Here is a 22866-nt window from a genome sequence, read left to right as displayed (position 1 = left end):
TTCTGCATGGGAAAATTTCTGAGAAACTGACTGAAGATTTTGAATTATTCTTTTGGCAATGGCTGCTGTTCAGAAAAAGGGCTTGTTCAGCTTATCTGGCAAGAATCAAAGAAAAAATGGTTATCTTTCCACGAGAGACAACCAGTTACCAAACTTGAAGCCTGAGTTTGAATCAAGAGAAAGCGAATTGCTTACTGAAGCATATGATATAACAGAAACTTCTCAAGTAGGAAGAAAAGTTTTTTACCAAAACACCTACCAGAACTCGCCAGACAAACGCTTCCCAGTGAAGGAGGTTGAGAAAATTATACGCGACGTATTAGAAGAAAACTTTTCTGGAGAAAAGTACGAATTAGAAACATGTCGCGAAAAGAGCAAAAAAGTATCGCACATTATCAAAGAAAGAGTGAAACAACTGAAGATTCCGAGGTACAAATTGGTTACTGTTGTTCACGTTGGCGAAAACCAAGGTCAGGATGTAAAAATAGCGAGTCAGTGTTTGTGGAGCTGTGAATTTGATAGATCTGCGACTGCGAGTTGGATGAATTCTTATCTTTTCGCTCAAGGGACAGTTTTTGGAATTTATTTTGAGTAATACAATCGTAAATAATCAGTCAATCTGAATTTTCTGTAAAGTATTTTTCAAAAGATACATTTTTAAGTATTTTTTAAATTACATTTTTAACTACATTCTACAAGCTCTGAGCTGAGCTAAGCCTATCAATCGCCAACTCTAAATTTATTCAATTGAGCTTAATGGCCATTCATATCAAGAAATTAAGCTTATTTGGATTATTAAGATCTATTTATTCTCGGGGTTCAATTAAACAGAACTTTCGATGGCAATCATTCCAAGATGGCGGCTATGACGTCACATTAACGCCAAGAATCCTAGTCAGCCTAAGGAACTAGAAATCTATTGTGACATACCCCATTGTAGCTTAGACTGGTTCATTACATTTGATTTAAATTACATGTGTGACATATTTAACTTTGAATTGTTCATGTATTTAGCCCAGTAATTCCCGAATTGTTAATGTGCCAGAGGTTCCCCTACAAGAGGGAACATGCAAGGTGCATTGTGGTTTATCTTGGGTAATATAGGAATTCAGTGGCGGATCCAGGATTTTTTAAAGGGGGGTTCCGTTTCTTAAACTGTGTATAATTCTCTTTTGTTTAGTCGATGTTTGACAAAAAAATTGGCTCTAATCACCTAATTTACTATCTAGTAACGGAACTTGGGGGTAAATTAAACATTATAACAGCAAATATCTATTATTTCGTGTTCAACATTATCTTTGTGGATACTTTTAAGCAAAATTTACATAAGACATATTTCTATTACCTAAAAGATCAAACCTTCAAGGGTTCCGTGGACCCCTTCGACCCCCCCCCCCCACCCTGGATCCGCCACTACTAGTAAATCCATCAGCTAAAGATACAAACATTTTTAGTTCATGTCTTATGTGGTGTCGTTGATACTCCAGCTAGACCAGAATGCAACTTGTTTATCGCACTCTGACAATACCTACGAGTTGCAACCTAAATGAAGTTGGTTTAAACACGAGGCACACTTCTCTTAGACGCTGCAAGCTCATTTTAACGTAAAGCGCTTAACCTAAATTATATCCACAAACTCTTGGTTGAGTGAGACGAGCCATCACTTCTACATGAGTTAGACCTTGTTCTACGTTTGCAGTGTCCAGACAAAGGAGAATTAATCTTCCCAGTGTATTCTGTCGCACCGCTTTTTCTCCTAACACCACCTAGTTTACTCATCATCATGGACGCAAGCCCGGCCTTGGCAAATCTTTTGAGAATATCCTTACGTCGTGGATCGCCGGTTTCTTTCCTCAGGTCTGGTTCTGGTTCTGGAGGGGGAGGTGTGGCTTTGACGCGGTAGGAAGACGACTGCTGATCCCCCAAGACACGCAAGAGGCTTGGAAGCTGATCATTTGTGAATGATGTTTGCCTTTTTGGTTGTGTCCAGTCAGGAACATCCTTCTTTTCCAAAGCATTCTTGCATTTTTCATCGTAGGTTTTACGAAGTCGACCAACGTGACTTTCATAGGCTCTTTGTGGAGCTGACATTGATCTATTGTCTTTTCTACTCTTTAAGAACGTTTGTCGGTCATGTCCGTTTACAACATCGATGCTTTTCAGACCTTTTGAAGTGTGGCCTCTCATACAAATTCCTTTGTCTTCATTTGCCAAAATGTTGCTAGATTTTATTTCTCCAAGTGGTGAAGCTGCTGTGCTTCTTACTTCAAAGTTTGTTTCATCGTAGTCGCCATATCGTTGTTTCATGGGATTTCCCTTTCGACGGCTCCTTTTATCCAACAACTTTACGCTTCTTTCATCGTGATTAATTTCGTTACACCTAGAAAAGTGATAACGATTGCTGTCGTTGTAAACCCAAGGCTTGGAAGATTGCAATTGTTTGGAATTCTTTGCGCTGTTTTGATCACCTCCATCCGCTGTCACATCTTGCCCTTTAGCATGTTCAACCGAATGGCATTTCCCATTGGCACTTCTTACTTGCCTTGAAAGCCCTTCTAAACTTTTCTTACCCAAAGGTAGCGCATTGCTATGCAATGTTGACATCTTCCATTCCTCGGCTGTCATTTTCATCTCAAAATCTCTGGCATGTGGGGAGGCTTTCCCTCCCTTTAAGAGAACATCACAACATTCCCAATGTCCTAACTTCGCAGCTAAAATAAGAGGAGTTTCACCCGCACTATTCGCTTGGTCCTGACCTTGAACTCTTCTTCTAACAAATTCTCGAAGGATTATTTTTGTTATTTTTAAATCTCCAGATCTGGTGGCATAAAGTAATGCGGAATTCCCCTCATTGTCTTGAGCTTTAAGATCAAGCTCTTTTTCCTTGAGAATGAGTTCAACAACCCGGTATTTCCTGTTCTTACAAGCATGCATTAGTGGTGTGAGACCTCGATTGTCGGATGTCAAAAGGCAAGCTTCGTGTCTGAGGAGCCACTTGATGATACAACAGGCTTTTCGTTCGTTCTCGAGAAGACACGAAGCTATCAGGGCAGTGTGTCCACTTTCGTGGTCCTTGTCGTTGACGTTGTAGCCTGAAGCAACAAGAAATCTTGCCTGTCTGAATCGTCTTTCATTTATTGCCTTTACTAACGCTGGCATCCTTAATCTTGAATTATACCTCTTTAACTAACTCCCTTTAGTGTCGTGCTAGTGAACTGGATGTCAAGGATGTAATGATCTGCTGCCCTCTGTTCTACCTTATTAGTTGAACGACACCTATGATCCACTGAGAATTATTGACATTTCTTATGTTTGTAGTGAAATATATATCCTTAAAGCCTTTAATCCATTAGCAACTTCTCTGGCTTCGCGTTACATACATACATATAACAGTGAATAAAGTAGCGGCTCTTGAACTTCTTGCCATACTGAAAATGCCTAATTTCCTTCGGTCGATTGCCTCCGTCACCTCTTAGGAATGGATTCAATCACGACCTGATCATTTCAAACCAATTATCTTTTTTTTTTTCTCGATTTTTTGGTCGTCCCCAACTGAGAATCGCGCAAATTTGATTCAGCTCGATAATTTTTTTAAACAAACTTCTATGAACACCGGCTTTTGTTTTCAAAATTCCCAGGAGATAGGAGATAATTCAGAAAGATTACCGCTTGGGTAGCAGCTGCGTAGAACATCCGTTTGTCATACTGCACACTACACAAGCAAGGCAGCTTGAACAACACTTGTACATGCTGTTAAATGAATTATATTGAGATGTCCATGGAGGCATCTAGTAACGTCGAGTTGCAGTCAAGTTTGTCTGTTTCCCTGGGTTTTTCTCTCCTTGATTAACAAGCTTTACCTTAAAGGTACAAATTGTGGGGGAAAGGCGGGATTTCTGATGTGAAACTAGCCTAAACGGTTAGGTAATATATTCATGGATCGTCCAGGAGTAATCTTGTATTTTTAATAGGTTTCTTTCACTACAGGTAACTTGTTAATTAGGTATCATGGAGATCAATAGATGGCGGGAGCATTTCTCTCTTGGCCTACTATGTGGGATCGTGAATCCTATCGAATCACATTGTTTTGTGTGTTTTTTATTGTTTTCCCCCGCTCGACTTAATAAGTGGTCGGGCTCACGGGCTGATCTTGCACAAATAGATCATTTTTCTATTTCATACCATACCAAGATGTTGCTTAATTACAGACCCATTTATTCAGGGTTAGTCTCATATCAGTGTCTAAATATTCCCAATTTCCAACTATAAAGTATATAATGCGCATATACGAAGATCCAGCACAAAACGAAATGAGATGTATAACATCCAATCACAATGATTTACTATACAAAGAACCAATCACAAACGAAGATGTGCATGATCCAATCAAAGTATTGTAATAGTCCCCTTCACAGTTCCATCTTGAAAGGCATCGAAGCGAGACGAACGGTGAGCTTGCAATGATAGAGACATGCGAATAATTGTCCAAGGTGTTAAAAAAAAGGTCTCTATCGTTGCAAGCTCATTGTTCGTTTCGCTTCGATGCAAAGGCACGGCTACTTTTCAAGATGGCGCAGGGAACTGTGAAAGGGACTATTCACTATATAGAGAACCAATGAGGAGGTGTACATTATCCAATCTCAATAGTCACTATACAGGGAACCAATCGATCACACATGCGTATGATCCAATCACAGTACTTCATAATACGGGGAATCAAGAGGATGAGAGAGGCAGGTCTGTTTTTTAGCCTTCGGGGGAGGTAGAGGGAAGCCCTTTCGGCCAACCAAAGAAACCGGGGTTAAGCACTCCATCAGTTCATACAAAAATAGCTCCATCAAAAACACCGCCGTGTTGTCTATGAGTGGGATAAAATAATATTATCATTCTTCTTTTAAGTAGATAATTGAAATCCTGGGTGTTACCAATTAAAATATAACTTGACTATGCTAGCAAATTAATATTAAACCAAATACGTGTAGTTTCACTTAGTATTTACAAAGTCAACTTTGGAATAATTCGTATGAAAACAGACTTTAAAATCCTGTACAGGACGTACTTAATTACAGTTTCAGAGCGCTCTCAGGCATCTAACACAAGAGGATGAATCATAGATACTGTTTCAGTATTGGGTTTAAGCTAGTGGCAGAGAATATTCTAATAAATTTCATTTATAGATCTCCGCTTCAAGGCTCTTCAAGAGGAATTTGAATGTAATAGATACTATTGACGAACATGATCCGACAATGGACGATTAGCTGAACAGAAGTGTGTTATACCATAACTCGAATTTCAATCGCCAAATCTTATTAAGCAATTAGTATCTTTCATCAAGAACGATCACTTGCGTAAAGTGGTATCCCTTCACTCAAATATTGTGGCAAATACGATCGCAGATGCAAAAACTGTCTCATTTTTATGAGTTGCCATCGCGAAATAGTCTTCTGCAGGCGACCATACGCACTGTGTTGCTAATTCGATGCCTTTGTCGCGAATAGCACCTATAAATACCATTACAGTGACCTTGTATTGTGCGTTACTCAAAGTTTTGACTCTTTTCTCGATTATTTGGCTCATTACTCGGCTCTTTTCTCCACATTCTTGATGGTCGTATTCCATATTACCAACGTGCGCCTTTAAAGTCTCGCTTATGATGTTTTTCACTCTGAAGCAGTTTAGCGACGTGAAGTCTTTATCCTTGGCTATAAACTTGTTGTTTTGCAATTGCGGATTATTGGAGACGGCTGTATCGCTATTTCGTCTCGGCTCGTGAACATTTCCTTCGGTTTTGGTTTTAGAATCAACTATCCCAGTACCATTGCCATGACACGTGCTTAAGCGATGCGATATTAACACATTAGGTGCGTCATCTATAACTTCAGGTTTCTCTTGCTCTGTTTGTATTTTGTCTTGAGATTTCGTTCCATTTTCTCTTAAATCGAGCAAGACGCTGGATAAACTTGCAGCAGAGATGAGCTCAGACGCAGCATGAGCAGTAAACGCTCGTCTTTGTAATTTTGGTCGCGTAAAGACCCCAGTTGCTTTGCCGAGGGCAGCCGAAAGCGGTTTTGTGAAATTCGACTTCTCAGACATACTACGATCCTTTTTCATTCACTATCAAAGAAGACTAGCTTCTTCAAATGGATCGGCTACCGGTCTGCATCAAGCTCGTAAGAATTTAATAGCCAATAACATCGTCCTTATGTATCGATTTACCAGACAAACCTGCGTGTCTATGCATCCATTCAATCCCTCAATCATCGGTCAACACTGCTGAGGTCAAACTGTTTTGGACTTTAAAAGCTTTGCGGGTATAATCGTTGAAGAAAGACGCGAATTCTTACACTTATGTATTAATTAACAATAGAAATTCTGGCTCAAGCCAATCCTTTCAGATGTCATACTTGCCCCAGACTGTGTAATCATTGGAGCCATTGAACGAGTAATTATTCCTGGCTATTTTGTCACCTTGTTTGGTCTTCTCTATTAATGTGTACTTTACACTAATCACCCATCGCTGAGAGCATTAATCATATTGAGTTTAACTCACCAATTTATCGGCTGTGCTTAAAATAGATCCGGAAATTTGACTGATGCTTCAATATCGATCCCAAGAAAGGAAATTCGTCGCATTCCCAGGGAAATCGTCAAAGAAAGGCGTGGGAATTTCATCCTTTGGATTTCTAAGCGCAATTAATTCTTCTTCAGTGACACATGTCGTCTAACTGTCGTTTTGCATGTCTGTTAGAACTGCTAAGTTTGCCCTCAGTCGCTCATTTATACTAGGAAAGTTCAAATTTCAATCGACTTTGAACTGAATTGGCGCTCCGGAGAGTAAAGAAGGTTTGCGCTCGGTTGCACATGAGGAGACACTTGAATATGGATACGAAATAATGAAAGAAAAAGGTTATTGAATTAACTTAAGAAGATTATAATGATTACTTTTATGAAATCCGATCAAGTCTCTGTCTCCAGAGAGAAAATAATTGATGTACATGATGAGATTTTTAACTATGAAATATTACAAATGCCATCCTTAATCCTTGCTCGTAGTTACGTTGCCGTTACGTTCAGCCGAATGCATTCAAGCAGCTGATAAGTGCGCACTGATTTAAGAACTGCGTTATCGATTTGAACCTATTCTTTCTAATGAGCCTGCGCATTTTATTTCCGGCCAGCAAACAATAAGTGAAAACAGAAGCCTGCCGTGCGCACCCTCACCCCCTTAGGATCCTAACAAATCATTAGCTTTTCCCGTTGTTTCGCTGAAACGGATAAAGTTTAGTGCCCTCCGTCCTCGTGAACATACAATGCAGTAGTGTATTTCAACACGTAGCGTTCAGGAAATAAGACGAATCGAAAAGATCAGTAAAGCATAAAAGACACCACATTCTTCAGTAAACTTGTTTCGTAGTGTCTTTTCGGCAACAGGACTGAGCTATTTTTATTAAGTACAAAATGACTGTGGACAATCACGATTGTGCAAAAAGCTACACTAGCTAACTTTGTACTAAACTTGAATGAGCAAATTGCACGCCCGGGATATGCCTCGCACCGTGCATTGCGCGCGCAACCAAGAACCTGTCGCAATTAATCAGTTCAAAATCAGTGGGACGTATATATTTGGTTTATTTTGACGTTAAATGTCAAAAATACATTTAACCACAGTGGTATATAATAATTTTATTTACATTTACACGATAATAAATAGATACCTAAAGCAGTTATATATATCTTTATATCGCTTGTTCAGTTTTAAAAATGCACATCTGGATTTGATATATCTGTATATGAGCAAAACCTTTGGAGTTCGCTATATATCCTTATATTTACTTACTACAGCGGAACCCTTTTTAATACGTATACTGTCTTGTTTTATTCCTTCAGGACACCAAAGACTGTCGCCACAGCGAATAAAGAAACATTCCTAAATGTCGATGTTACGAAGTTATCTTTAATATCATTCCATATGAATCGACTCGCCATGATCAGACCTTGGCCGCTGCACGACCCTATGGAGACATGGCAAATAATTCGATACCTTGTCATCCCAAGTTCTTTAACTTTCTGTTTTATCTCCTCGGATAGTGTCAAACATTTTATTTTACAGGACTCCTCATCGTATACTTCGTTGTCTAATTTTTCCTCTAACAGTTCGTCCATAAGTCGTTTTATCTTATGAACGAAAAACAAGCCGTCCCTTCTGTGAGGCCCTCTTGACTTGATTGCTAATGTCCTATCGCTGATGAAAGATGTTTCTTTCCCTGTGGCTTGTAGATGTTCCTCTTCGAGTTCTGTTTTTCCCTGTTTTCGTTCTGTTCTTGATATTTCGCTTTTTTCCTTGCCCTCGCTTCGCAAGCTACGATAAAACGTGCTGGCTTCCTGCTGGCGAAAACGGCGATCGCTCTCTTGCCTGTACATTTGATTCAAGACGACGAGTTTCTCTTCAAGAACTATCCTCTTGTATCCGTGCTTACACCTGCGAGACAGAAATTATTTCTCTGGCGGGATGTGTTTTTCGCTAAACGCTTCTAAAATGCGCAAGACCTTTTACAAACCAATCGTAATTCAGTACCGGCAACGAAAAACAAATATATAGAAATATTTTAGCTTACTATTACTAGAAATAAGGAGCCTCGACTGGTGGTTTTAATATCAGCAATGAATTTTGAAATCTCAAGCCGTTAGCAGCTGTTCTCAGTTTTAAAACGTTGCCATAGTAACACGTCATTGTTATTGACAATACAGGGAAAGGTCGTCCAATTTCACTTGTTCGCACAGATCTAGCGATCAAAGATAATGAAATGAAAAGAAAGTAATGAAAATAATCAATGAAAGTAAAGTGTGTACTGGGGTATAGGTGACAAAATGACAAAAGCTTGTTGAAAACAAATTTAATTTGACTGTTTCTATTCGTTTGCTTACCGTTGGTCTTACTCCTGCTTTTTGTCATTTCTAAAGTCATACTGTCTTTGGGAGGCAAATATGGCGAAAACTACATCCTTGTGTCACTTAAAACCCCTCTGTGAAAGGAATGACTTAAATTACGCAGCAAAATGTTATTTTTATATATTCCATTGGTCAGTCGTTTTTAAAGTAATTTAGTTTCTTTTGCCCAGTGCAATGCATTTCTCAATGCAAGATATACTTTGGTTGTGTTTCGACGATGCGAGTAAGCAAATAACGCTTTTTTATTCAAAAATATATCTTGTTTGTGGAATATGTTTGTTTTTATTTGATGTGTTCGAAGGTTTATTTTTAAACATCGCTGCTTTAGGTCCACTGAAAATGCATGGCATAGACTTTCAAAAGTGGCGAGTGACAGTAATTATTTTTATGATAACAATAACGATGAGGATAATTATTTTTAAACTTATAATAATATTAATAATAAAAATATTAATGAAATAATCTTGCGCATGTTCCAGATAGAGATGCGCACATGCGCAGCAGTCAAAACCACAGGCAACCCAAATGTTTATGTCGGCATTCACCAGAGTACAAGAAAAAAAGAATGACTGAGGGGAAATGAAAAGAAAAGGTTGTAGCTAGATGGGATACTCGCAGTCCGGGTGATTGAGAGAGACTAGGGAGAGTATTGTCACGACAAATATCCGAAGGCTAAACGAGTTCCGAGTATTACACCACTATGATCTCGGAAAAATCTACATTTGGCAGGAACGTCAAATACGCGAAAGAATCGATTCCACAAAGGGAATCAAACAGCGGAGGATTTGTATCATTACATGATTCAGTCAAACAAGCAATCAATAATTTCGAAAAAGAAACAAAAAGCAAATTTGTTGTGGTAGAGAAAGACAAGCTGCGTTGGAAGCGACAGGGCAGTGAAAGTAAGCTCCGAGTCGATCGGTCAATATAAGACACGTCAGTTTGTGTCGATTTATATCACTCTCGAATTTCCGAATCGAATTTACCGGAAGTTCAACCTTCGGATATTTGTAGGAAGTGCTAGGTCATGTGCTAGGTCTTATTTCTCCCTACTCTTGAAAAAAATCACTGGTCAAGTCAAATGTTAATTCAAATAAAGATGATGAAGATCAAGAATGTTAAATATTTAATTAATTGCTGAAACTCTAGTCCTGAGTCTCTCACGGTAATAATCCATGAGGTACCCAGAACTCAAAGCGGTAGTGCTGCGCATGAGCAGTCGGGGTGCATGACGTCTGATCTCAGTATTTTGTAATGGCGCACGCTTGAAGTCAGTTCTTTATCAAAAAATACAAAGAAATCTTCCATTTAAAGACGGTTTAACACGCTAGAACTCGACATATAGTGGTGCTGAATATATACTTGAAGAATCAAAATGTTAATTACGTTCAAAACACTGCAGCAACAGACGTTTAAGCTTGAATTTGACGAAAATCAGTTGGTAAGGATGACCTGTCCAGGCTGTAAATGTTAACTATTTTTGCAATGTCATGCCTTTGATTCATCAGGAACTGAAAGACTTTACTTGCTTTTATTCAATTTACTAAGAACCCAATACATTCTTAAAGGTTTAGAGTATATGTTCTGTTTTTAAACTCCTAAAAAATCCAGTTAATCTTGAGGAAATTCAAAGACTTTTAACTTAAGGAATTTTTTTAATTTAAGCTTCATGTCATTGATTCTATGACGCCTCGACAAGAGTAAAACTAAAATATCTAAACTGTTTTCTTTCTTTTCCTGTTAAGTTTAAATCATTCATGTATGTAAAGGTTTGATTTTGGTTTATGGATCTTGAATACTTTGTGTTAAAAAGTATTTTCGCTACAGGAAATAAGCTTGTAGTGAACTAGGCCAATTTTGTGCCAGGTTCTCAGCACGATTGTAAACTCGTGTATCTACAGAGAAAAATTATAAGAGTACTATACCTTTTTAAGATTAAAGAATACAAATTTCAATTCTAGACATTTTGAAGATAAAGAACTGTTGTTCTTGATATTTCAGGTTTTTATATTCATTGATCATTTAGTGATTACAAAAGCACAGTTTTTTCATAACTTTACATGGTTTACATTCATTAATTCAAGCCTCATGAATGGTGTAACAAGGCATTTCGTTAACCATTGTAATAAAAAACAAGTTACTTTCAGAACTTAATTTTTATATCAAAATAACTAAAAAAAACTTGTTGGTGCACTGTCATTTTAATGCACACTTAAATTATAATTATGTAGGGGGTAAAACAGAGCAAAATTTTTATATATGGCTTAATAATGTCATATACATTGTGGTGGTACCCATAACTATTGCTTGGTATCAATCAGCTGATTGAATCTCATAAATCTTGATAACAGCCTACAATAACAGGCAAACACTGCATGCCATGTGCTATCAATTACAGAGAGTATTCAATTGCTTGGTATCAATCAGCTGAATGAATCTCATTATCAACCTACCTACAATGCCAGGCAAACACTGCCTGTTTCTCTGTAATCAACCAGAGACTACGTGTATATTCTTTTGCTTGGTATCAATCAGCTGATTTAATCTTATTACCAACATACAATGTCATAACCACTGCCTTCCATTCTTAAACATCCATGTATCTTTTTACTCAAAACTTACAATTCAGCCAGTAAACCTCCATTCAAGACTGGAAATCAATAGAGCTACCTAATGATTCCATTGAATGAGTTAACTAAGTCACATGGAAACAATGAAAAACTATGTGTTAAGTGTATGCTACATCGAGTGTATAAGCAGATTAAAAAATCTGCTTCAGTTGGGTTCTTGCGGGACTCGAGACTGAGGCAGATTTTTAAATCTGCTTATACACTCGATGTAGCATACACTTAACATATAGATCTTTACCAAGTGACAAAAACACATTTCATAATGAAAAACTACTTTAATGTTAAAGTATCAGGTACCATGAGTTTCCAGCCGATAGGTAAACCATGCTAAATATCCAAAGCAGGAATAAAATATACACAGTTTTACTCAAATATTTATATTGTTATTTGTAATACCAGGTTCTGGAGCTGAAGAAAAAGATTGAGAGTGAAAAGGGAAAGGATGGGTACCCACATAATGCCATTAAACTGATATATGCAGGTATGAATATGGACATGTATACATACATATGCTACAGATGAGCCACTTTTTTTCTTGTTGCCTAGATAGCTGATTAAATTTAGTGTCTAATGATAGACCTCTCTAGCTTGGTCGCAATGTTTTCCCATTTCAGACCAAGTATTTCCCTTGAGGATGCATCATCATGTTAGAGTCATTTTATTGTGTTGACTTATGATTAAAAAAATCAATGACTGATAATTTTTGAAACCAAGGGTGTAAAATAATGGTCAGGAAGTCACCAGTCATGATAACCAGCCATATTAGTCTAAATTTGGTCATGCCTCATTTCTGGCTCAACAATACTGGTCAAAATGACCAGCAAGACAAATATTTGATCCGACAAGTTCCAATAAGCCTGAAGCGAGATGACGTTTTACCCCCGTCTCTAGACCATAGTTTTTAAAATTCTTTCATATTAAAATTTTTGATTCCTTAGAGAATACAGGAACAATAGTCATAATTAAAGAACAAAAGCAGTGTGAAAAGGATTATGGTCTAGAGACGGGGGTAAAACGTCATCTCGCTTCAGGTTTATTCTGGCGCACATTGTGTGATGTCCAGCTGTTATGTTAAGCCCTAAAAACATGTCATAAAAAACATTCATAGATGTTTCAATGAATTTTTTCTTTCTACTTATCTCACATGGGTTTTTATTGTAACCAGGAAAAATATTGAATGATGAAACACCAGTTAAGGATTACAAGATAGATGAAAAAAGTTTTGTTGTTATCATGGTTTCAAAGGTGAAAAATATAACTTTAATTTAATTTGTCCTAATAAATTACCTCAGTTAAATAAAATCTTGAGACAAGGCCAAACAAAAAAATAAGTGTTTCCTGTTGCATGGTAGATCAGATTTTTTTACTGATACAACAGTGGAAATAAGCTTACTGGGAACCCTGTGGTGCATTTCGGAATAAAAAACAATTAGGGTCGGCAAAAATTGGCAAGAAAATTAGGGTCTATTGCGCAACAGGAAACACTTATTTTTTGTTTGGCCTGATCCAGAGCTTTCAGGATGTTTTTGAAGTAGTTGGTCTCTGACCAAATATAATTTTTCTTAAATGTCGTTGAACATCAAACTTCAAATATAAAATTTCTCTCTTCATCTCTCATTTTACATTTTTTATCACAACTTACAAGTGCAAGAATCTAATATCGTTGATGACTTGTTGTTAAAATTTCAGCCCAAACCAGCAGCCACACCTGCACCATCTACAACAGCACAACCTACCACAATGCCACAGGAATGTACTGGGCCCAGTTGTTCAAAGCCCAATTAGTGCTAATCCTGGATTAACTCTTAATAAGAGCTATAGAGTCAATCCTGGATTAGCGTTAATCCAGCTTTGAACAACCCGGCCCTGGTCCTTACATATAAATATTAAAAGGTAATTACAACTTATATAATTTATATTTCCAAAATAGGCTACTGCTGCAGCTGCTACTCCAACAACACAAGCTTCTTCCAGACCTGAACAGCCTGAGCCAAAGCCAGTAGAGACAAAGCCAGTAGAGACAAAGCCAGTAGAGACAAGTAAAGAAGCTGAGACTAAACCACCTAGGTAAATATTGCACTTAATAATAAAGTGTATTTATCTGTAGCACTATATTTTTGGATTCTACATGTACATACCTACATATATATAACGTAATAACTAGTAGCCAAAAAAATTTTTTGCTACTTGTTAACACATTCTAATTCATTTTTTATGCCATAATGTGTGATTGAAGTATTATTATTATCATTAGATGATGCGTGAGCAATAAGTATTCAAGTATATTTTAGGTTTTATCAATAGCATGAAACAACCTCTGAGTTGATCAAAGTGTGGCACAGCTTACTCTCAGATCAGATTGGAATTCACCTTCCTAGGTTTGATGGGGGGGATCCTATTCTGCAGGTGGTGCCCAGTCAAAGAAATTGGAGAGATCACTGCCTTAATTATTCTTTGAGATAATAGTATTATTATTATTATTTATTTTATTCTATTTATTATTTATGTATTATTATTTATTATTATTATATATTATTTATTATTATTTATTTATTTATTTTATTCTGTTTATTATTTATTCTATTTATTGTTTATTTATTATTTTATTATTATCATTTATTACTATTTCCTTTATGGCAATAGATATGTGGAATAGTATTCCCATTGACCTAAAAACATGTAAGAATACTATTTCGTTTCAAAAGCAACTTAAAAATTATCTACTTAACCAGCAAAGGTCTAAATAACTCAAACAACATTGTTATTTTCTTTATTAACTTCGCTTGATACATACTGTAAAATATTTCCCTTATAGTAGTTTCTTTCATATTTATTTGTTATATATATTATTAGTTCTTTAGTTGTTTTTTTTGTTGTTTTTTTTTTTCTTGATATACATGTCAAATACTTAATTACGCTCTTAACCTACAAAATGGCAACAAAATACTGGGAGCTAGCTCAAAAACAGTTTATCTAGCTCTCAGGCTTATCGTCTACGTAGTAACCTTTCTCTATTTATAAAGTAGCCTTCAATTTTTTTATATGTATCACGAACGTAAAGAGCAATAAAGATTCTATCTGTATCATGAATTATTCTTTGAGATAATATTGTTATTTCATTTACAGTACTGAAACCCCTACTGCACCCACTCAAGAGACGAGCACAGCATCACCATCAGATCCTTTGATGGCAGCTGAATCAGTATTAGGTATTAAAAAGCCCTATGCATAATGATGAACAGAGGATTATATACACGCAATAGCACAGCGCACTGATTCTAAAAATAGCTTAAAGATTCGGACAAACATTGCATTCTGTTTAACCACTACGAGGATTATACAAACCGATTTTATTATTTTTACTTAAAGTCACAATAATAACCCATGTAAACTAAGATGAACTGCGATCGGCTATGAAAATTATCCGCTGAAAGTAAACTTGTAAGTTTGTTTGCCCGAATTTCGCCTTGTCTTCGTTTTTATGACGTCATGGTTGCGCTGCGCTATTGAAATATGGTTACCAATTTGAATATTTATCGTTCTGCACTGACTAGTGACTGACTAGCCTTTGCATGGAAACATAAAAGTGTTTTCACATGTATAAGAGGATATTCAGTCAATAGTCAGTGCAATAATGGTCATTTCAGTTTACATATTTAGTTATAAGGATCCAGACGATAGTGATAAATTATAGTGAAAATAATGATGATGATGGTAGTAGTCATGGTGATGGTTAGTGATTGTTGCTGTTGACTAAACATTTGTGTTGTAACTTTCATTTTCTCTCAACCATTTTAGCCACTGGAAGTGAATATGAAAACTTAGTCTCTGAAATCATGTCAATGGGCTTCGAACGAGATTTGGTAGGTTCCCTATAAACAGCTTCTCCACCATCAATAGACGATTTCAAAGATGTGCAAGCACTGTCAAAAGTATTGAATGCTCAGATTTGAAAACGAGTCATTTTCGGGAAAGATCTTATGCACGCTATAGAAAAGACATACAAAAACTCATAACTCTATGGTTTCACAAGGTTTCTTATGAACAGACACTGCCTTGCTTTTATGTCTGCATCTGTAATATTTATAAAAGCGCTTGTGGATCACTGAAATCATCTATTAGATTACAGGTATTTTGAGCAGCTAGAGTGAAGCCATTAAACACGTGAAATAGATATTAGACTAACACACTTTAGTAGACCCTAATTCCATTGTTTTCTTTTGTGTGTATTTGACTATTACACATTGACTAATAATTTTTATTTCACGGGTTAAATGCCTTCACTCTAATGTGTAGACTGTTTCACTACACAAAATTACAGTAGATTCATCTTTGATGTTCCATAAATTGATTGTGGTTAGCCACAATAATGTAACAATGTGGTTACAACATAGTTTTTCTACCAAAGGCCCTTCTTATGCCCTTAGAGAGTGTTGACAACTGTAGTTGAGAGCTATAATCAAAACCCAGCAAATACAATTAGATTTTTCCCTATATATTTTTTTTATTCAGGTTGTAAGAGCTTTAAGAGCAAGTTTTAATAATCCAGACAGAGCTGTGGAATACTTAATGACGGTAATTACAATTTATCATCCTGATTTACCATCATTGCATTTTTCAACATATTAAAATAATCTCGTGTTATCTTATTTCATTCTTAGGAAATCCCAGAAATTCCAGATCTGCAGGGAGAATCAGGGGAGGATCAGCCATCAGCGCCGGCAGCAAGAGGACAAGAAGCACAGGAAGGGAATGGTAAATACAGTACATATGTAATGCATCAGTCAATTGAAACCAACTCACATCAACCCCCATGAACAAGTTTTTTTCTGGTTATTATTTTCTGAACTTTCTACTGTTTCAAACACTCGAAAATGAAGCATTGAGTTCAAATACACCAAGTGAAATTCTTATTTCCAATAAGCCTGAAGCGAGATGACGTTTTACTCCCGACTCTATACCATAATAGTTTTTTAAATTCTTTCATATTAAAATTTTTGATTCCTTAGAGAATACAGGAACAATAGTCATAATTAAAGAACAAAAGCAGTGTGAAAAGGATTATGGTCTAGAGACGGGGGTAAAACATCATCTCGCTTCAGGCTTATTGATTGGCTCACGGGATGAGTTTCAGAATATTTTTTTAAAGTGACATGTGTTCATGTCAAAGTGTTCAGGGTTCAAGTGACCTTACTTTAGCTTATGGCTAAATTTATTGAGCCAAAAAAAGTACAGAAAATACTTTAAATCCTGGTTACAAGTTGTGTGCTTATACTCAATCTTAAGGGGTTTTTCAAGAGCTCACAACCAGGGAGAGCTACGTAGTAACTGGAAGGATGTTTTAGAGTATAAGCAGACTAGTGGACTTATAACCAGGGATTTATAACTGGAAGGATAGTTGGATGAGCAGACTAATGGGCTTGTAATGGGAAAGACTTAAAGCTGCCAAAATATGTTGGCAAACAGTTGGCATTGTAACTAGATGGAAGCCACATTGCATACTTAACTGGGCTTGGTTTTGGGAGTAAAAAGTGTTCTGTTTTTTTAATGTAGTTCAGATAATGAAAAAAAGAAAAATTGAGCATCACCAAAAAATACTGCTACTGAAAATTAACCTTCAATCTTGGTCAAAAATGTTGAGAAATTTTTAGTTTTGATGGTATTTTCATGAAAAACATGAGAAATTCCCCTTAAAACGACCCCCTCCCCCCCTAAACAATGTTGTTTCGAGGGATACAGGGCTGCTTTACCTACTGGGACCAACATTGTCCTGGGGGAGAGGGGGTACGGAAAATATTTTTTTAATAAGGGAAATTCTACTATTTCATGATTGGATGAAAAATTCTCAACTCTATTTGTCCAAGATTGTTGATTCTACTGTGATTCATTCATGTTACAGGATCTTTGGATTTCTTACGGAATCAGCCTCAGTTTATTCAAATGCGACAAATGGTTCAACAAAACCCTTCTTCGCTTCCCACGCTACTACAGCAAATGGGTCAGTCCAATCCACAACTACTACAGGTATTCACTTAATATTAATCATTTCGATGCAATTTTAGGGAATCAAGGGTGGGGTGGCATTAGCATACACACCTCTGGTGTCTCAGGTTCAATCATTGGACTTGGTATCACATGTGAGTAGAGCTTATTAGATCTCTTACTTGATTTGAGGGTTTTTCTCCAGGATCTCTAGTTTTCCTCCCTCTCAGGCATCCAAGAGCTCCTATATTTCCTATAATTTGTATAGAATCCTATAAAGAGCCTATATTTAAAGAAAACCTCCTATATTTCCTATAAATAGGACAACTGCTGAGTGATTTTACACTGTTTATCATATTGGGCGGGTTTTTTTTTTTTGGTTCTGTCATTTTTATGGCTTATTTGGTTCTGCAAATAAATCATTGCCTGTGCACCCTCCCTGCAAGATCCCTGGTTACGCCACTGGAAAGCTATTTTAGCTCCTATAAAGTGCATATATTTTTGGGGAAAACTCCTATATTTTCCTATATTTAGAACTTGCACAGCCTATATTTCCTATCAAATTTGTCTAAAAGGTGACTGGGATGCCTGCCCTCTGCAAAACCGAACTTGCCAAATTCCTATTTTTTACCTGTTATTTGGCCGTGCCCTAACTTTGATCGGCCAAGAATTTGTTTCAGGGTATTACAAAAAAAATGAAAGGATTTTTAATACAGCTGATGTCAAATATTTTAAGAAGTCTGTATTTATGATAAACATATGATATAATAATTATGTTATATTACAGCTTATTAGTCAACGGCAGGAGGAATTTATTCAAATGCTAAACGAGCCAGTCCCAGAAGATGCGTCCTCTGCACAACCAGCAGCAGCACAAGGTCGACAGCAAGGTACACCTGGCCAAGTTGCTCCATCTGCTGAAGGGGATCAAGCAGCTCCACCTCCTGGTGTTAGCTATATTCACATAACACAAACAGAGAAGGAAGCTATAGAAAGGGTAAGAGTTTTAGAATATTAAGGGTGGACTTGGCATCAAATATAAGAAGAGTTTGTTGGGCCTTTCTCACCTTGATTTGAGGGTTTTTCTTTGGGTCCTCAAATTGTCCTGTCACATGCAAACCCTACATTCAAATTGGTTCTATGAGTTATGTGTGCCCTGACTTAACTTAGATCACCTGAAATTTTTATTGTATTTTTCCTTGCTATTCAACAAACTGCTTCAGAAAAAAATTGACTTTCAATAATTTCATTTGGTTAGATTTGTTCCATGAACTTTTAAATTATTTCTTCAATTTACTAAGCTTTTAACCTACGTGGTCATCTTCAGGGCAACTGAACTCCTTACAAATGCGCAAGATAAACTTCGCCATCAAAACAATGAAAATGCGCAACAATATTTCTTGCAAAAAAATTTCTGTAAATCAAAGAAAGTATTTAAAAGTCAATGAAACAAATCTACTGTATTGATTTGAATATTTTGTTTCCTTTCAGCTAAAGGCTCTTGGATTCAATGAAAACATGGCTGTCCAAGCTTACTTTGCTTGTGACAAAAATGAAAATTTAGCTGCAAACTTCCTCTTAAGTCAAGGATTTGATGATGACTAGATCACTTCATTAGATAAGCCTAGGGGTTCTCTATGCATAAACCCACAACAAAAGCCCATTTAAAAGCATATTTGACCAGTAAGAAATCCTCTCATATCCATTCCCCAACCATGAGGAAGGTTATTTCCACTTTTAATTGCTGATGAGAATCTAAGTATGAGACGGAGTCATTGCATTTAATTTTTCAGCTTCTCTGACTCTAACCATTACCCACCCATCAGGAAAATTTTCTCCACTTAATATTGCTGACAGCGGACTGAGTATAAAATTTGGTGCCATTGCATTTAATTTTTCAGCTCCACTGACTCGTCTAATAACCATTCCCCACACATCAGGAAAATTTTCTCCACTTAATATTGCTGACAGGGGTCTGAGTATGAGATTTGGTGCTATTGCAATTTTTCAGCTGCTTCCCTTGCCTTAGGAAATCCTTATGGAAGGGGGGAGGGGTAAGGATTGGAAATCTTAAACTATGGGGAACTTCGTAAATAAGACCCAGGGGTGTCAAAAGCCTTAAAACAAGCTGATCAAGTACTGAAAGATTAAATGCATTGCTCCAATACTTGGTGGGGGTATGCTTTGATAGTGATCTTTCAGTCTACAAATTCTAAACTGCAAATAGTCTCACTTATCCCTCCAGAATCAGTAAAGATGAGTTTTCAGAATACCAAGTTTTAGAGTTGCTGTGGATTCTCGGAAAGACGCGCGTCCACAGGAATCGTAAAACTCTATATTCTAAAAACTCGTCTTTTCTGTGTGGGGGAAAAGCTAGTAAGAGCAGTATATGAATTCAGTTAAACACAAAATCTTTCTGTTTGATCTGACAGCTAGTAACAAAGTTAACAAATAAGATAGAAACGAATTTAAAAGTACTTTACGTTACTTTAATCAGCTTTTTTTAGATTTTCACATCACAATAATTAAAAAATATATTGTGGAATTATGCTTCAAGGTTTCCCAAGTCTTGCTCCACTTCCTGAACACAGGAAACCCAGCTGTATATTTAAGCCGATAAAGTTCTTTTATCCGTTTATTGATTTTAGCTTTGTAACTAATTGCTCTTGTCTTCAATTCACTACCGAGAAAGCCATACTGCAAAAGCAGTGCCAATAAAGCCTTGCTAACTAGTTTCGAGAGCTTACGAATTCGTTTTCAAATCTGTCGACACTAACCAACTGATCACTATTTCATTGAATGGTTTGAGTTCTCCAAACCGAGTTTTGAGTTTTAAAAGAGATCTAGAAAATGCACTAAATGGGTGGTTAGCACCCTAAAGAATTTTCTCTCTACCGGTTTAAATATTAGTGCTTCACAGTTGCAAACTCTAATAATGTGTAACTAGATACTGATAAATCTAATTCTATTCTAGTTTTTATTCTTTTGAGGACATCACATTTGCCATGTTATGAAAATTAACCCAAAGATATGTTAAAATTTAATTTATTTTTTTTTGTAACATTTTCCATCGTTATTGCTGTCAGCTCTTTTTTTCTTCTTTCCATCAGTTACCATCTAAGTTAAGCATTGCTAACTAGTCTCGAGAGCTTGCGAATTCGTTTTCAATTCTGTCGACACTTACCAACTGATCACTTTTTCGTTGAATGGTTTGAGTTCTACAAACCGAGTTTTAAGTTTTAAAAGAGACCTAGAAAATGCACTAAATGGGTGGTTGAGCACCCTAAAGCAATGTGTAACTAGAAAACGGATAAATCTGTTTCTATTCTAGTTTTTATTCTTTTTCTCGTGTGAGGAAATCATATTTGCCATGTTATAAATATTTACCCAAAGATATGTTAAAATGTAATCCTTTTTTTTTTTTTTTTTTTTTTTTTTTTTTTTGGTAACATCTTCCATCATATTGCTGCCATACATTTTTGCCCTCCATATTCATTCATGGTACCGCTCCCCTTAGTTACCGTTGCTATGTCCCACAAGCTCAACAAATTAGCTAGAATATCTTAGCGGAAAATGGATCAGAAATAAAAGAAATTTGTCCGGCTCCCAAACCACGTAGTACCCTTTAAAACCGATTTTTGTGTAGCTGTTTGTGGGACTAGTTTTATTCCACTAGGAAAACTCATGCAACGATGATTGCCGGGTCGAACCAAGAATGGACAGCTATTTGTGACGTGACTCGGCTTTTTTTCGTTTTATACTATTTTTATAGTTCACCATGCTTAGATCTAAACAATTTTTAAACTTATTTTTTTTTGACTACCATATAGTCATTACTTCGGTGCAATCTCCAGCCATAAATTTGTGATATAATTTCACAAAGAAAAATACTAAATTTCTACAAAAATATCAAACGAACTATTTTCGCTGATTTATACTAAACTATCTTCTGATTTGTGTACAGCTTTTTCTTTAGTTAATTGCTTGACGTACGCCAATAATTCTACTGATTTAAAACATTGGCAGTACGTCAACGAAAATCTACCTTTAGCAATCTAGATCCCAGATATTAATGCTACACTCGTTTGGCTCTTGACTGCTCGCGCGGCCGGTTTGATTTGACCAATCAGCGACAGCAATTTTCTATCTCGTCACAACTTTGGAATTTCTCGGTCGAGCATGCACAGTGTGAATGACAGGGCTCTTGGGTCTAGCCAACCTGGGTCTAGCCGGCGTGCTACTATATAACTGCAGTGTTAAATAACCAATAATACATTGTAAATGGCTTGGTAATGAGAAGAGAGATATTCGCACTAGCGCCAGATATGCACTTTACCATCATATTGTAAGACAAACACTTTACCGTCAGCTCCAACAGCTATGTCCCAAGGTCCTTCCATCACACCTGAGTCATACCCACTGAACGATGTTATAAACTCTCCACGTGTTGCTAATAGTTGAACACGGTGATTAACACAATCACATGCAAGAATCATGTCAGGGCCATAACCAGTGAGTCCAGCGACAGTATCGAACTGGCCGCCCAGTTCTCCTTTCTGTCCAAACTCATACAAGAAGGCTCCATTCTTATCAAAAACACGAATTAAGTTTTTATTTACAAAGGAGACAAAATGTTTACCATTATTATAGGTTATGAAAACAGGATTATCGTCTTCCTCGATGCCATCAAACTCACGAATCAATTCATATTGTTTATTAAACAACTTTATACATGCTTTGATATGATGCTCATCATCACGCGGACAGCACACTGCAAGGTTTTGTTCTTCAGTAATACATAAGCTAAACGGGAAAATAGGCTCGTCAGATGTATGGATGGTGTTTAGCAAAGTACCGTTTAAATCTAATTCTTGTATAACACATATCCCATTTTGTTGATGATAAAGACTGATGACGATTTTGTTTTCGTTCCAAACGAATGCAGTTGGAAAGAGGTGCTTACTTTCTTCCATCTCAGGCGACACACAATTGAAACTTCTCAAACTGTTACCAACAACATCGAATATTTTGATGCATTGGTTTGTTTGATCAAGAACTGCTATCTCTTGATTAACACCATTGACTGAGATTTTCTTAAAACCTTTTAGCAAGGATGATTCTTCTTCCTCTTCCTCTTCCTTTTCCTCTTCCTCAACTCTCACAAACGTTTTCACGTGTACAAACTCTGTGTTCATATCAAGCGTGTTTATATTCTGTGGTGAATTCCTGATCGGTTGACCACTAATATTCACTTGTACTTCATACTTCACAGTTTTCTCTGCCCGATAACTTACCCTGTATTTCC

The 22866-nt window shown here is 36.7% G+C and overlaps 5 protein-coding genes and 1 pseudogene across 5 annotated transcripts; 2 read left to right on the top strand and 4 right to left on the bottom strand.

Moving 5' to 3' along the window:
* Positions 1–58: 58 nt before the first annotated feature.
* LOC116298515 (dynein light chain Tctex-type 5 pseudogene) lies at positions 59–595 on the top strand (annotated as a pseudogene).
* Positions 596–1418: 823 nt separating this feature from the next.
* Positions 1419–3385, bottom strand: LOC116298504 (uncharacterized). Its single transcript, XM_031707003.1, has one exon. The coding sequence runs from the start codon at positions 3157–3159 to the stop codon at positions 1624–1626; it is 1536 nt and encodes a 511-aa protein (XP_031562863.1). The 5' UTR covers positions 3160–3385; the 3' UTR covers positions 1419–1623.
* A 560-nt stretch (positions 3386–3945) lies between these two features.
* LOC116298507 (dynein light chain Tctex-type 5) lies at positions 3946–6509 on the bottom strand. The gene has a single exon (XM_031707007.2). The coding sequence runs from the start codon at positions 6109–6111 to the stop codon at positions 5365–5367; it is 747 nt and encodes a 248-aa protein (XP_031562867.1). The 5' UTR covers positions 6112–6509; the 3' UTR covers positions 3946–5364.
* Positions 6510–7726: 1217 nt separating this feature from the next.
* LOC116298514 (dynein light chain Tctex-type 5-like) lies at positions 7727–8421 on the bottom strand. The gene has a single exon (XM_031707014.2). It carries the CDS (start codon positions 8419–8421, stop codon positions 7876–7878), a length of 546 nt encoding a protein of 181 aa, XP_031562874.1. The 3' UTR covers positions 7727–7875.
* A 1740-nt stretch (positions 8422–10161) lies between these two features.
* LOC116298505 (lysine-specific demethylase RAD23A) lies at positions 10162–20295 on the top strand. Its single transcript, XM_031707005.2, has 11 exons — positions 10162–10390; positions 11979–12060; positions 12745–12824; positions 13510–13646; positions 14706–14788; positions 15378–15442; positions 16092–16154; positions 16241–16334; positions 17479–17603; positions 18349–18558; positions 19053–20295. Exons 1-11 carry the CDS (start codon positions 10325–10327, stop codon positions 19164–19166), a joined length of 1119 nt encoding a protein of 372 aa, XP_031562865.2. The 5' UTR covers positions 10162–10324; the 3' UTR covers positions 19167–20295.
* LOC148910799 (uncharacterized) lies at positions 20029–22759 on the bottom strand. The gene has a single exon (XM_089030485.1). It carries the CDS (start codon positions 22754–22756, stop codon positions 21875–21877), a length of 882 nt encoding a protein of 293 aa, XP_088886611.1. The 5' UTR covers positions 22757–22759; the 3' UTR covers positions 20029–21874.
* Between the last annotated feature and the right edge of the window lie 107 nt (positions 22760–22866).

This window comes from Actinia tenebrosa, unplaced genomic scaffold (assembly GCF_029948245.1).
Source record: "Actinia tenebrosa isolate PJP-AT-01 unplaced genomic scaffold, QUT_ActTen_1.0 PGA_scaffold15__27_contigs__length_11533743, whole genome shotgun sequence".
In the NCBI taxonomy this organism is placed as follows: domain Eukaryota; kingdom Metazoa; phylum Cnidaria; class Anthozoa; order Actiniaria; family Actiniidae; genus Actinia; species Actinia tenebrosa.
This window is presented reverse-complemented; position numbering and strand designations above follow the sequence as displayed.